Source organism: Eschrichtius robustus, chromosome 16 (genome assembly GCF_028021215.1).
Source record: "Eschrichtius robustus isolate mEscRob2 chromosome 16, mEscRob2.pri, whole genome shotgun sequence".
NCBI lineage: Eukaryota > Metazoa > Chordata > Mammalia > Artiodactyla > Eschrichtiidae > Eschrichtius > Eschrichtius robustus.
This window is the reverse complement of record NC_090839.1, coordinates 52885265-52900354: the sequence shown is the minus strand read 5'-3', so window position 1 is coordinate 52900354 and position 15090 is coordinate 52885265. Positions and strand designations below refer to the sequence as shown.

The 15090-nt window shown below is 59.6% G+C and overlaps 1 protein-coding gene across 4 annotated transcripts; it reads left to right on the top strand.

Annotated features, from left to right (window-relative positions):
* The first annotated feature begins 2733 nt into the window (after positions 1–2733).
* ZNF598 (zinc finger protein 598, E3 ubiquitin ligase) lies at positions 2734–14584 on the top strand. 4 transcript variants are annotated; one of them, XM_068524360.1, is made up of 12 exons: positions 2734–3020; positions 8215–8327; positions 9019–9148; positions 9481–9692; positions 9772–9989; positions 10494–10611; positions 11219–11418; positions 11623–11707; positions 11815–12593; positions 13117–13267; positions 13383–13527; positions 13616–14584. In XM_068524360.1, exons 1-12 carry the CDS (start codon positions 2802–2804, stop codon positions 13967–13969), a joined length of 2724 nt encoding a protein of 907 aa, XP_068380461.1. In that variant the 5' UTR covers positions 2734–2801; the 3' UTR covers positions 13970–14584. The 4 variants fall into 4 exon arrangements, with proteins under 4 accessions (XP_068380461.1, XP_068380460.1, XP_068380462.1 ...); XM_068524359.1 differs by having other exon boundaries at positions 9019–9208; positions 10494–10602; XM_068524361.1 differs by having other exon boundaries at positions 9019–9208; positions 11219–11352.
* Positions 14585–15090: the final 506 nt, after the last annotated feature.

Here is a 15090-nt window from a genome sequence, read left to right as displayed (position 1 = left end):
TGAGATTGAATTTAAGACTTTCCCCCAGTCACTGCATTCATAGGATGTCTCTTCTGTATGTTGTCTCTTATGCCCAGCTAAGTTAGAACTCTTGAGGAAGGCATTTTCATCTTTTTTACATTCATAAGATTTTTCCCGAGGAAGAATTCCCTCAGGTGGCTTAAGATGTGAAGAATCTCTAAGGACTTTTGCAGAGTCAAGGTATCGATGGAGTTTCTTGCTAGGGTAAATTTTATTCTGAGTAATGCTAGATTTCACACTCAAGGCTTCAACAATTTCACTGCATTGAATGGGATTGCCTCCAAGAGTTTGTTCCTTCTTGCCATTGAGTGTATATTTCTCCAAAATACCTTGTTTTTGCTGTGGTTGTTTGGCTTTAAGGAGAATCAGCTCATCTGAACAGGTATCTTGGTGAATTCTTCTCTCTACTGTCTCCATTTCATCTTCCTGCTCCATCTGGGTGATGAGAGGAGGTTTGCTGAGTTGATGTCTCAGTGAAGCCAAGTTTCTATAGTTCTCCAGCATCACATCTCTGTACAGTTGTCTCTGAGATGAATTCAGCAATGCCCACTCCTCCTGGGTGAAGTCCATGGCCACATCCTCAAAGGTTATTGAGTTTTGTAACGCAGAGTGGAAGTTTTCCATCTCTGTGATCCTCTCATCGGCACAGGAAGGGTCTAGGACAAGCAGAGTACATAGAGTGGACAGATGTGGGGCTGCCATTTTGCAAGTTGGTAAGTAGTAAATATGCTCAGACAGAAACCAGGAGAACAAGGATGCTCCTCTTATTGCTTCTATGATCCACTCCAGGCAGGGCTTGAAAGACACAGAAATCCACAGGTCAGCGAGGTAAGAGCTTGGGCCAGGCTGATGTTCACATACTTCTCAGCTACAGCAAGCTTTCTGTCTGAGGACAGCTTTTCATTCCCTTATGGGGTATGAATATCTTTTTTCTGAGCTGGTGAGTTTCCTTAGTGGAAAATCCTCCAGTCTCCTGCTGAGGGTGAGTTGGAGGTGGATTGGGCCCAGGCCCCCAGACAATGCATGGACTTCCATGCACTCCTGTTTTCAGTCCCACCTTCAGTGAAACTTCTCACCGGGGTTCCCCCAAAGGTCTTAAGGATGCTTTGTAAAATGAGTCACCCTCCACCCTCTTTCTGTCTTTCCACAATTTGCTTACATCTTACTGCTTGCTCCTCTCCTCTTCTTTGTGCTCATGGAAAGATAGTCTTTCATCCCTTTACTGTCCTTTCAGTGGGGTTTTGTGAGGGTGAGATGACACCTGCATGTGGCCAATCCACCAGGTTTAATTGGTGTGATGATCCCTGTTTTGCAAATGGAGGAAGCTAAAGGCTCAGTGAGCTGACCAAGGTCACCAGCAAATAAGTAGTCGAACTGGGGTTTCCAGCACCCCTTTTAAAAAAATTCTTATTTCTTTTGGCTGCACAGCATGCAGGATTTTAATCCCCTGACCAGGGATCAAACCCGTGTCCCCTGCAGTGGAGGGGCATAGTCTTTTTTTCTTAATTTATTTATTTCATTAATTTATTTTTGGCTGCGTTGGGTCTTCGTTGCTGCGCACGGGCTTTCTCTAGCTGTGGCGAGCGGGGGCTACTCTTTGTTGCGGTGCGCGGGCTTCTCATTGCGGTGGCTTCTCTTGTTGCAGAGCACGGGCTCTAGGCGCATGGGCTTCAGTAGTTGTGGCACGTGGGCTCAGTAGTTGTGGCTCGCGGGCTCTAGAGCGCAGGCTCAGTAGTTGTGGCGCACGGGCTTAGTTGCTCCGCAGCGTGTGGGATCTTCCCGGACCAGGGCTCGAACCCGTGTCCCCTGCATTGGCAGGCAGATTCTCAACCACTGAGCCACCAGGGAAGCCCAAGGGCATAGTCTTAACCACTGGTCAGCCAGGGAAGTCCTCCAGCCCATTTCTGATTCTAAAGTCCAAGCTCATCCGCCCACAACACACCGCCTCTTTTCTAGAAGGGTTCAGATCCAGACTAGCCTCCTGTGATAGCAGAAGGGAGGTCCTGAGTGTGCCTGGCCCCCAAGGGTAGTGAGGAGGCCCCCCAACAGCTGCAGAGACCCAAAGTCCCAGGATTCACAACCGTCCAATCAGCAAACCTGCCCTGATGTTTCTCTGCGTCAAGCCTCCGGGCTCAGCTGGGTGGGCCCAGCCATGAAGAGGACAGGTTCTCTACCCGCCTTACTATCGGGACTGGGGGAGACTGCTCCTAGTTCAGAGACTGATGTTACCACGTGTTGTCTTTTCTGATAGGGATTGTGTTTGTGTGTGCGCAAGCGCGTGTGTGTGCCCGATGACCACGCCCGTGTGTGTCCCAAATACAAAAGATCTGGGTTGGAAAGAGATTTTGGGCTCCTAATAGGGTTGCAATATTTAGCAAATAAAAATACAGGACTTCTAGTTAAATTTGAATTTCAGATGAAAAACGAATAACACTTTAGTATAAGTACGACCCATCAATATTTGGAGCATTAAACATTTTGCTCTGGGAGGAGAGAGCTGGCCCAAGACGAGGGTCGGAGGAGAGGGGGGGCCCGACGCCCGCAGCCCGGCGCCGAACCTGCGGCTGACCTCCAACCCGCCCGCTCTGCCTAGAGCGCCCGGTGCCGGTGGCGACGCTCTAGCCGGCGCCTCGCTGAGGCGGAAGTCGTGAGCTCACTTCCGCCAGGTGGGGCCGTTGCTGGGCGGGGCGGTGACGTCGCCCAGGAAGGGGCGGGCCCGCTGGGAGCCAGTCGGTCCCGCGCCCAGCCGCGCCGGCCGGGAGGGGGCCGGATCGCGGACCATGGCGGCGACGGCGGGCACGGAGGGAAGGCGCGCGGCCCTGGAGGCGGCGGTGGCGGCACCTGAGCGGGGCGGCGGGAGCTGCGTGCTGTGCTGCGGGGACCTGGAGGCCACGGCGCTGGGCCGCTGCGACCACCCGGTGTGCTACCGCTGCTCCACCAAGATGCGGGTGCTGTGCGAGCAGCGTTACTGCGCCGTGTGCCGCGAGGAGCTGCGCCAGGTGAGCTGCGCCGGCAGGGCCGCGTGTCGGGGCAACTGGGCGGGAGCAGGGGCGTGGCCGGGCGGGGCGGCTGGGCACCCGGCGGCCGGAAGGGGACTTTGCCTTCCTGGTGTCCGGCTGCAGGCCTAGTGGCGCCGGCTTCCAAAAGAGAGGCCTGGCGGGGCCACCCGGGGCGGGGTCCCCATCGTGGGGCCGACTGTGGGGCGTGTGGGGGCGGGAGGCAGGAGGTGGCCGAGCTGATTTGAAGAGTCAGCGGTCCTTGTGGGGACAGAGTCTGGGGGCTTTCCTCCTGAGCCCCGGGAATTCCTGCCGGGCCACAGGAAGGGCATGATCAGACCAGGAGCTCCTAGACCTGCTCGTCTTTGGGAGACTATTCATCAGGGGTCTCCATTCCGGTGGAGGCAACAGGGAAAGTGGGCACCTTCCTGTCTGTCCTGGAAGCAGAGGGTCAATCTGGGCTTTTCCAGCCTAGCTGTGTTTCTGGGCCTTTCTGGGTGACGCTGAGCAAACTCCTGAGAATGGCATTTCCATCTATTAAGTGATGGTTGTACTCACCATCACCACCAGAGGGGAAGGCAGAACTACTGAGGTCTCCTCAGGGTGTTTAGTGGGTGGGGATAAAAGTGTTACGAAGTTTTCTTCCTCCTTGCCCGTTCCACCTGGTGGCGGGTTGGGGGGGGGGGGGGCTCAGCTCCAGAATGGAGGAGAGGGAGTTTCTGATTGTCCAGACTTAGAAGCCCTAGTGAGATCAGAGGGCACCACGGAGCTTTCTCCCACCTTCCCCGCAATGCCAGCTGCTGGCTGGGAGCACCTAGCTGGAGCTCCCTTGGTTTGCTGTGCTTTGAGATATGTTTGCTTTCAAAGTTGTGAAGTTCCCCTGGTTTGTTCATGGAAAGCTTGGGCTGGTGACATCTGCCAGGGAATCTGACTTTCTTTTTCCTAGAAGTGATGCAGAAACGACATCCTTTCTTCACTTTCTTTTTTTAAAGTAGACTTTTATGTTAAAGGAGCCAAGAAAATGCTGTAATCCCATGAGCACTCTGTGGGCACCCACTCTGTGCCCTCTCCGAAAAAGACACTTGGAGATGCTGTCAGTCTATAATGGGATGGACAGAGATGCACCCGGACCTGGGAGGGATCTGGGGTGCAGAAGCAGTTGGGGAAACCTTGGGTCTGTGACTTAGTCAGAAGGCGCCTCCCAACTTCACCAGAGCCTGCCTTGCCTTCCAGTCTTGCATAACATGATGTAGCTCTTGAATGGCCAGGTTTCCCAGCACACCTGTAGCTTCCTTCCAGGCAGGCAGGCAGGCAGGCAGGCACGCGCAGCGGAGGCCCCGGCCCTGGGCACTGCAGGTCTCACTGAGGAAGTAAGCAGACACCTATATATGGGTGCTGTAGCTAGCATCTGGCCTCTCTCATACCTTGTGGGTCCCACATCCTCCAAGGGCTCTATGGCAAGGGTGTGTGGACATGAGCTTTCAGCTGGCTCCAGCTGGGGTGTGGTTTGGCATCAGGTGCCCTGGCCGAGCCTGGCCTTCCTCTCAGGCCTGCTCCTAGTTGCTAGGCAGCAGGAGGGTGTTCTGGGAAGTTTAGGAAGATGATGCTCCTCTCTATTCATCCTGTTTCCCTCTCACTCTTGAACTCTGAACGCTCCCGTATCCCTTCTGTTCCCTTGCTGAGTCCTGCACTGTCCTCTGAATACGTCCTGTGTCCCATGCCTGCTCGGAAATCCCACAGCAGCCCCTAACCTCTGAACCCTGCCTCTCCTCTGTCTCTTTTATGGGACAAGGTCTTCGTAAAACATTGGGAGAAAAGTGTGCCAAAATGCTTTTTGGGACAGGCCAGCTCCGTTTGCTGGTTAATTCCTACATCTTGAACTGGTGCCTCCCTGTGCCGGCCTGGGTGAGGAGCCAGATCAGTTAGATTGCCCGGCACTTGCTCAGGGTGGAGGCCGAGGCAGGCTCCCAGCTGATGGGCAGCAGCAGCACTGGCCTTCAGGGCACGCTGGCTGAGACTGTTGTCAAGTCCTGGGTTCCTGTCTTCCCTGGTCGTATCTTTCCCACAGGCCACTTGCTTCTAAAAGACAATTGTCGTCTTACTTTCCACCTTGCTCTGATCCCCGGTGATGTCGAAGAGGCTTGATGGGGCTGCTGTACAAAGTGGGATGTGTCTGAGCTAGGAGGGGCCACCTGGTACAGCCCCACTGCCCCATTTCATAGGTAGGAATTGGGAGGGGAAGCTGAAGGCAGGTCAGGAGGCAGGACCTGCTGACTCAGGTTATGTACTTCTGTTGTCCCTGCCCCCTCTCCACCAACCTGGTCCTGGCCTGCCTCCTCTGAGAGGACCTGCTTGTCCACATCTGGCTCCTTGGGTCCCTGTACTCTCCCCGTCCAGCCGCTCTCACACTGGTCATTGCTGACACCCATCCCCGTCCTCTCACGCACTCATTCTCTGTGAGTGCTTGCTGCACGCTGGGAGTGGGGAGCAGCAAGGCCCCAGGCAGAAACCCCTGTGGTGGGGGAGTCCGAGGGGACTTTCGCCCCCATCTGCCTCTCCTCAGGACCTGATCATCTTGGGGTCCACCCAGAGGCACCCTTGCCCCGTTAGTCATTTACTACCTGGCCCACCCAGGGGCTGCCCAGGACGGTCCCTCCTCAAGTATCTAGGCCTGGCCTGTACCTCTGTCCTTGGACCCATGATCCTCTCCCATCAGGGTGATCACCAGGGCGGGTGGGTCTTGGGCCACACTGGTTGGATCCCTAGTGGGTTCCTGCCCATCCCTGGCCAGGCCGCCACACCCTCTTCCTCTTCCATCCATGCAGTTTTGTGTCTTGCCTCCCCCTCTGCCGAGGGCAGGGACACTGGCCATTCCAGGCTGCACTGCCATCCCATTGTCTGGTGCAGGCCTGGGGGGCCCAGTCCTGGTCCCAGCCTGTCTGTGAGGGGCAGTTAGCATTTCCCCATCCCACCCCCCAGCTCCAAACCTGCTCACTCTCATTCTCAAACGAACACTTTCCTTTCCCAAGCCTCTTCTGTGGTTCCAATCTCTTCCTGAGCCAACCCAGTGTCCCCCTTCTGGCGTGGCTCAGGTGTGCCCAGCCTGGGCTGCCCTACCAGACTGCTCGGGAAGAACACCCCACCCAAGCTGACTGTCACTCAGTCCACGGCAAGGGTGCTCACAGCCCAAGGAGAGACACCACCTGTGGTGGATCAGAGCAGACCTCTGAAAGGAGGGTGCCAGGGTGATGTGGGGGGTGGGGGCTGGGGGGCGGGGCCCCTCCCGGCACAGGTTTCTCTGGGAGGGAAGTTGTTCCTCTGCTGAGTCTGTCGAGCTTGGATGCTTGTTGGCAGTTTTGGGGCTCCCCTCGAGGCTGGGGATATGGGCATCGAGTCCCAGTGGTTAGTTCCTCGTGCTCTGTGCTCCTCCAGCAGCATCCTGAGTGGTTCATGGCCCTGCGCCTGCAGGCGCCTATCCCCAGGCAGGAACTGGGGTCTGTGCTGGAAAGGCACCCTTGGGAGTGGTTGGAAGGCAGGGCTGGATGTGGGCTTGCGCTAGAAGGGCAGATCCCATGAGAAGAGGCCATTGGAAGGCTCGGGGACCTTCCCCATGTCCCTTCGGGACCTGCGGAGAAAACCGGGGCAGAGGGTGTGGAGGGTGACCCTTTGGAGGCAGGAGGGTGACCCTTTGGAGGCAGAGCCAAGACCTCCCTGTGAAGATGGGTCACAGGGTGCAGCTGGGATGAGGTGCGCTCAGCGTGTGGCGGGGGCAGGGGTGGGCAGCCACGTTCATCCTGCCCAGCTTTGCCAGACATGGTGACAAGGGGAAGAAAGGCCTGTTGGGGCGCTGCCCATCCCCCCCACCCTGCTCTGACCCTTCAGAATGGCTGTGGCTGGACCATGATGCTTCCCTTGGGCTCCTGTGGGGGCGGGTGGGGGGCAGGCTTGGTTGTTAGCCTGCTCTCCACACCCCCAAGCATGTCCTCACAAGTAGAGGCTGAGCTCCCCATCTCCTTCGGCTGAGCTCCCCATCTCCTTCCCCAGAGCCCCCAGGGAACCAGTTTTAACCACCCTGCTGTTGGGGATGGTGTAACCACCCACTCTCCCCAGCCAGTCCTATGCTTTCCCAAGTTCATGGCCACCCTGGTCCCAGACATCCTCCCTGACTGGGCCTAAACCTAACAGGGGTGATCTTGATGTGGCCTTTGCCAAGGAAAGGCTGTCCCCCCGGGTGTGCTGGTAAGGACTCTGAGCTGAGGCGAGTGGCCAGCTCCAGGCTGGGGGAGAGTGGTGGATTGGAAAGGGGCACGGAGAGGAGGAGATGGGCCAGTGTGGTCTTGATGCAAGGCGGAGGGGGCAGAGAGAAAGGGGCTCCCTGCCCTGGAGGGAGCAGTGCCCTTGTTGACTCAGAGGGTAGGCCTGAGCCTGTGTGGGGGCCCTGGGGGCCAGGCTGGGGGCATTGGGACAGGGGTCTGGTCATCATCCAGTGCCAGGGTCTGTGGAGAGGCAGAGCAGGCTGCCGGGCCAGGCCCAGCAGGCTTTACCTGAGAGAGCTGGAGACCCCTGAGAAGTGGCCAGGCTGCAGAGGTGTCCACATCCAGCACACTAGCTCCTCTGTTTGGCACCCCCAGACAGCCCAGTTAACAGGCAGGAAGCTGGCCAAGAACGGGCGGGGGCCATGTCCGAGTCCTGTGGGGGAACCCTTCTCCCCCTTTGCCATCATGGAAGCATCATGGGTGCGTGGAGGGTAGCCAGGCCTTGACACATGCAACCTGGCCTGGTAGCATTCACTGTTTCCTTAGCTGCTCCTTGGACTGTGTCTCTCCTTTCTCCTGGTGAAAGTCATCCTGTGCCCAATACCCATGTGATTAAGCCCCGGTTTGCCTGGCTGTCTAATCCCTGTCTCTGCCCCTGGGGCGGCCTCTGTCTCTCTGGCAGGTGCCAGTTTGTCTGTGGATGAGTGTGGAGCCGGCTGCCCCCTGGTGGCGAGGCCAGCCGCTGCGTCTCTGTCCTGGCAACCCTAGGTGGGCGGGCTGTGGGTGGGGAGAGGGGCCCCGGGCTGGCCCAGGCTGGCAGAGGGTGCTTCCTGCTGGGACCTGCCTCAAGCCTCCCAGGAGGGGCCCTGAGTGCCTCCCTTTCTCCTCAGCCTGACGCGTCCATGGTCCGGCTCACCAGTCTCTTTTGCTTTCGGTTTCAGGTGGTCTTTGGGAAGAAGCTTCCTACCTTTGCCACAATCCCTATCCATCAGCTTCAGCATGAGAAGAAGTATGACATCTACTTTGCTGATGGAAAAGTGTTTGCCTTGTACAGGTGAGAGGGGAATTCTCAGCCTGGGTTGCTGAGGGTCTGTGGGATGCTTTGTGGCGGGGACGGACGCATCTTCGTCACCTCCTCTGCTCCTTACATCCCTCAGCGGCAAGGGGGCACTGGTGTGATGCAGATGTCAGGGCCAGGTGGCTGGTTTCTATCATTGGTTTTCTCTACTGTAACGGGGGATGCTCACAGTCCCCCTTCTGGGGTGGTGGTAAAGAGGGGGCAGTGGGCGACAAGGGGTGAATTCAGGGAAGGCACACAGCCCTGCTTTCTGGGGCTCTTTGAGGTGGTCGGGAGCTCCTGCAAATCAAGCTCTTAGCCTATGGCGGAAAAACCTCATAAAGGGGTACAGTTGTCTTGGGGGTGGTCCTCATCTTCCAGGTGAGGGGGCAGGCCCCTGTGTGGGCTCAGTCATCATGTCCATCTGATGCAGGGGTCAGTCTCCTGGATCGTGGACCCAGCCCCACCCTGTGGCCTTGTTCAGCTCAGGCCCTGGGCCCAGCACCACCTGGCTCAGTGGTCAGTGCTGAAATGCACGGGGGCGCAGTAGCGTCCATCCTCCTGGCTCCCACTTCCAGTGCGTCTGTAGGGGCGTTGGGTGAGGGGCCGCGGGGAGGTTCTAGTGCCCCTCTGGACAGTGATGCTGAGTGCCCTCGGGGGGGACTGGTGGCTCTCAATGTCTCCCTAGGCAGCTGCTGCAGCACGAGTGCCCACGGTGTCCTGAGCTGCCGCCTTTCGGCCTCTTTGGGGACCTGGAGCAGCATATGCGGAAGCAACATGAGCTATTCTGCTGCAAGCTGTGCCTCAAACACCTCAAGGTGAACCCTACCCCACGGCACCTGCCTGGGGATCGGGCATTCAGGGAGCACCTGGTGGAGGTGGGTAGAGGCCAGGCCCAGTAGAGGCTGGCACAGGGTGCTCGGCCAGACAGCTGTGAGCGGCTTTTTGCTGCCTCTGGCCCCGGACAGGCCAGATCCCCAGGGTTCCCCAGCATCCCCAGCTCTTCTGCCTCACAGAGCCTGCCAGGCTGCTGGTGTCTGGGGCTCTGGGGCAGAACTGATGCCACAGGGTCCCCTGCATTGTCGGGCCGTGGGAAGGGGCGGGAGGCCTGGGAGCCCCCACCCCATTCCCAGCCCCCCATTCCCTGCAGATCTTCACATACGAGCGCAAGTGGTACTCGCGCAAGGACCTGGCTCGGCACCGCATGCAGGGGGACCCCGACGACACGTCGCACCGTGGGCACCCGCTCTGCAAGTTCTGTGACGAGCGCTACCTGGATAACGACGAGCTGCTCAAGCACCTGCGTCGCGACCACTACTTCTGCCACTTCTGCGACTCAGATGGGGCCCAGGACTACTACAGGTGGGAGTGGGCGCATGGCAACCTTGGGACGCCCAAGCGGGCTGGGCGAGGGCCCCTGCTGACACCCGGTTCCCGGCAGCGACTACGCGTATCTGCGTGAGCACTTCCGAGAAAAGCACTTTCTGTGCGAGGAGGGTCGCTGCAGCACCGAGCAGTTCACCCACGCATTCCGCACGGAGATCGACCTCAAGGCCCACAGGACGGCCTGCCACAGCCGGAGCCGTGCCGAGGCCCGCCAGAACCGCCAGATCGACCTGCAGTTCAGCTACACGCCGCGGCACTCGCGCCGGAATGAGGGTGAGCGGGGCCCCCAAGGCAGGGCTCACATCGCGGAGCCCTGCTCTGGAGGCCTCAGACCCAGGTCCTGATCCGACCCCTCACGTGTGAGTGGGGACAAGGGACAAGCCTGTTGAGCCTGTGTCCCCCCGGCCCATTGAGGAGCCCCAAGCACCTGAGCACGTTGGGACAGGGAGCTCTTCACTGGCTCCTGAAGGGTCTCAGATCTGCTGTTCTGGGGTCCCCGGGACTCTTCCCCAGGTCAGGAGGATTACTGAGTGCCCACTGTGTGTAGGTCCCTCCTGGGACTGTGGGGCCAGCAGGCCCAGGCCCCTCTCCCAGCCTAGTTCTTGCTCTGACCTGGTGCCTAGGCTAGAGGCCCAGGACCACTGTGAACCCTGAGAGGTGTCTGTGCCCATCCCCCAGGTTCAGGCGCTTTGGTGGGTGGGGAGGCCTCTGCTGTCTAAGCCGGAGCACCGGCCTTGGTCTGGCCTGGGCCTGTGACGGGCTGTGTGCTGGCTGCAGGGGTCGTTGGTGGCGAGGACTACGAGGAGTTGGACAGGTACAACCGCCAGGGCCGCACGGGCCGGGCCAGCGGTCGCGGAGCCCAGCAGAGCCGCCGAGGAAGCTGGAGGTACAAGAGGTGGGAGGATTTGCGTGCCGCCAGGACTTAGTTCCCCTGGCACCACCCCTGCGGCAGTGGCAGCAGCCAACAGCTGGGCTGGGGATAGGCACCGCTGTCAGGGGATTTTGGCTTTCTGGCCTCTGGTGTCCTGGGCATGGCAACAAGGTCTACTCGGTGTCCTCAGTGAGGTTTCCTTCACTTTCCCCTAGTTTTAGCCAGAGACACCAGGACCCTGCAGATTGGGGTGGTGAGGGGGGTCCTGGGTCACTGGGGGTTCAGTGCAGTTGTGCCGTGAAGCCCCAGCATGGCAGGCACGCACTCAGGCTGGGCTGCCCCCGATGGCCGGGCTGGATCGAGGCATCTGTGGACCCCAAATGCTACTCCAGAGAACAGGGCCGGGTGTTGCCCAGGGAGCCGAAGCTTGAGGCTGGCAGGCGGATGGTCCAGCTCCCTCCACAGCGCCCTCTCCTGGCCAGGGAGGCTGGGCTGGCACTGGTTCCGCTGGCTCCTGGTGGGCAGCCTCCTGGTGTCCAGGCTTCCCAGGGCAAGGCCTCTCCCCAGCCCCTCGTCCTGCACGTCACTGTAGCCCTGGGCCTTGCCCAGCCTGAAGTCATCCCCATCCCAGGGAAGAAGAGGACCGAGAAGTGGCAGCTGCCATCCGGGCCTCGGTGGCCGCGCAGCAGCAGCAGCAGCAGCAGCAGGACACACGCAGGAATGAGGACCAGGAGGAGGGCAGCAGGCCCAGGAAGGAGGAGGCAGGTGCGTGGGGTCCTGAGGAGCCCCGGGGCCCCCGGCGCCCGCCCCGGACTCAAGGTGAAGGCCCAGGTGAGCGGGCTTCCCTGTAGGCAACTCTACTCTGGCGCAGGAGGTGGGAGGTGGGCTCCTGACCAGCGTGGCGGTGCCCGGACTGGCAGGGCCTCCACCCACAAGGCCAGTGAGAACCCGTGTGCTCTCCAGTCACCCGACAGGGTCTGATCCTGCCCTTCAGCGTTGGTCAGCCCTGACCTAGGGTTCTTTTGTGTCTTGTAGGCTCCAAGGAAGCCTCAATAAATGGTCCTGTGAGCCAAGAGGCCTTGCCAGCAACTGGCTTGGCTGCAGCAGCCACATTCCCAAGGTACATGTGTGCACGAACCGGGGCTCCTATGTAAGGTGGGTGGAGGGTGGGTGCCGGGCAGGCCAGGGCCTGGCAGGCCACTGACCCCTCTCCCTTTCTCGGCACAGTGCTCTCCCGCCCCCCACTTCAAAGCTCAAGGACGAAGACTTCCCCAGTCTCTGTGCCTCCACTTCTTCCCCCTGCTCCGCAGCAGCTGCCCTGGGCCCCATGGGGCTGGCGCTGGCCTACTCTGTCCCCGCCAGGGGCAGGAGCACCTTCCAGGAGGAGGACTTTCCTGCCCTGGTGTCCTCTGCCTCCAAGCCCAGCACTGCCCCCACCAGCCTCATCTCTGCCTGGAACAGCAGTGGCAGCAAGAAGGTGGCGCATCCCGCCCCAGGGGCCCAGTCTGCCAGCGGGGGAAGCCAGCCCTCCAGGAAGGCTGGGAAGGGGGGTAAGGGTGGTAAAAAGAGCGGACTGCCCCGCACGGAGGAGGAGGAGGAGGAGGATGGCCGCTCCGGCCTCACCACCCAGGAGCTGCGGAGTGTGCCCACGACAGTCGCTGTCTCTTCCCTGCTGGCCGTGGCCTCCACCCAGACCTTCACCAAGGTCGGCAAGAAGAAGAAGGTGGGCTCCGAGAAGTCGGGTGCCTCATCTCCCCCGCCACTGCCCCCTGACAAAGATGGGCCCCCCGGGGCTGAGCAGGCCCCCGCGGCCCCCACTGGCAGAGCTGAGGGGTCAGCTGCTGTCATCGTCAACGGACACACAGAGGGGCTCGTCCCAGCTCGGAGCACCCCCAAGGAACCCCCTGGGCTCCCGAGGCCCCTGGGGCCCCTCCCCTGCCCCACGCCCCAGGAAGACTTCCCAGCGCTCTGCGGCCCCTGCCCGCCCAGGATGCCCCCGCCCCCAGGTATGTGTGCCTGGCCCAGGCCTGCTTTTGGGCATTGGGAAGGGGCCAGGTTTTTGAGTCAGGCTGGAGCCCCTGGGCCCAAGAGGAGCATAGCTGGAGGTTGTGCAGGTGCAGGTGGGGAGAGATGAGCCTGTGCAGTGGTTTCCAGCTGCCTTGGAAACCTGGCGGCCAAGTCTGGATGCAGGCTCCATGTCTGTGAGCGGCGTGACTTTGGTCTGCCACATAACTTCTCTGCATCCTTTTCCTCCCAGTAAATCAGGGCACTCCTAGCCCCCTCTTGAGATGAAGGCAAATGAGTTAACTTAGGCCAGCATTCGCCACTAGGGAGCACAGCATGCATGCCGGCTTTTGGCATCATCAGGCCCTGGGCCTGCTTTGCGGGGGAGGTGCGGTTGTGGACAAAGCCTGATCCTGACCCTGGTGAGCTGGGCAGCTTATGGGAAGTGGGGGACCAAGGCTTGTCTGCCTGGCCAGCGAGGGTCACGTCCTGAGATCTTCCTGTGTGCCCCCCCATCCTCCATAGGCTTCAACACCGTGGTGCTCCTGAAGGGCGCTCCGCCTCCACCTCCACCGGGTCTGGTGCCCCCCGTCAGCAAGCCACCCCCCGGCTTCTCTGGCCTTCTGCCTAGCCCCCACCCGGCCTGTGTCCCCAGCACTACGACCACCACGAAAGCGTAAGTGTGGGTGGGCCACCTGGCCTCATGCCCCTGTGGGGAGAGTGCCCTCACCTTGGGCCACTCCAAAGGCTGAAGCCTCCACCTCCTCCCCATGTCCCGATTCCAAACCCAGGCCAACACCTGTGCCACGGGCCTACCTGGTCCCCGAGAACTTCCGGGAAAGGAACCTGCAGCTCATCCAGTCCATCAAGGACTTTCTGCAGAGTGACGAGGCCTGCTTCAGCAAGTTCAAGAGCCACTCGGGACAGTTCAGACAGGTCAGGCAGGCGGGGGTGTGGGGGCCAGCCCGGCCACCTGGGGCCCAGGCCTGGGCCGGGTGTGACTGGGTCTGGCTCTGGGTGGCAGGGTGTGATCTCCGCAGCCCAGTATTACAAGAGCTGCCGGGACCTGCTGGGGGAGAACTTCCAGAAGATCTTCAACGAGCTGCTGGTGCTCCTGCCCGACACGGCCAAGCAGCAGGAGCTGCTGTCTGCACACACAGACTTTCGAGGCCGTGAGAGGCCTCCCAGCACCAAGGCCAAGAAGAACAAGAAGAGTGCATGGCAGGCCAGCAGCCAGCAGGCGGGCCTGGACTGCTGCGTGTGCCCCATCTGCCAGCAGGTGCTCGCGCACGGCGATGTCAACAGCCACCAGGCGCTGCACGCCGCCCGGGACGACGACTTCCCCTCCTTGCAGGCCATCGCCAGGATCCTCACGTAGCTCCGGACGTAGCTCCTGCCAGCGCAGGCAGGAGCCGCCACACCCATGAGCCTCCTTTCTCCCTCTTCCTCTCTGGGCTGCCAGGCAGCCAGGTGAGGCCCTGGTGAGGCCACCCGCTCAGGCCCCTCAGCTGGCCAGCCTGCCAGGGATCACCAGGAAGGCCCGCCCCACCCTGTCAGCACACCGTCATGCAGGAGTCCATCTGGTTTTCTCCTGGGAACTGGAGAAAGACCCCTGCCTCAGCAGCAGGCTAGTCTGGGTTTACATTCTCGTGCTTTTGGAAGGTGCCGGGGAGGGAAGGGCTGGGATGCCAGGACCTGTGTGTGCTGTCAGAGCCGGTGGCCACAGTGGCCCGATCTGGGACCGCCTGAGCCTGAGGGCTGCGGCACTGTGGTCCCTGAGCTGTGGGGCCACGGGTGCTGGAGTCAGATGTTGAGTGTGTTGTGTAAACAGTTGGCTGTTTCGTTATTCAAGAACGTTCAGGATTAAAAGCAGACACGAAATTGTGCTACTTGAAGTTGAATCTTTTTATGAGACTAGCTGAAACTGGGATCTCAAATTGCCTCTGACCTTTTATAAGACAGTTTATCTTCAAATAAATTTATTTTGCAATAATGCACATAGCTGAGCTTCTCTGCCTTCCGGGGTCACCCCACTCAGAGTTGTCAGACACTACAGCTCAGGTGGTCACCAGTGAGTGCTGGGGTGGGGAAGACCTGTGGGGAGAGCTGGGCAGCTGGGCTTGCTCACAGGAAGAAGCAGCCAACCCTAGGCTCCAGTCCTGGAGGTCGAGCACTGCCCAAGCCTTCCAGGAGTAGAGACAGCCATGCTTGACCTACACTGTGTACCCAGTAAAACTATTCTTCCAGAACCTGGGAGTCACACAGACTCGAGGTTTCAATCCATAGACCAGTGAAGGAGCTACTAAAGATCAACAAGAACAATTTAGAAACAGTGCAGGGCATATCTGAAATACTGAAAGAAAATAATTTTTACTTAATTATTTGGATCCAGTATTTTGAAAAGGAACCAGACACCCAGTGAACTCTCCCCTTTCTGCCACAAACACATATAAATAGTAGGAAAAAAGGTCTAAACACATAGCTACATCCAAATAAGGC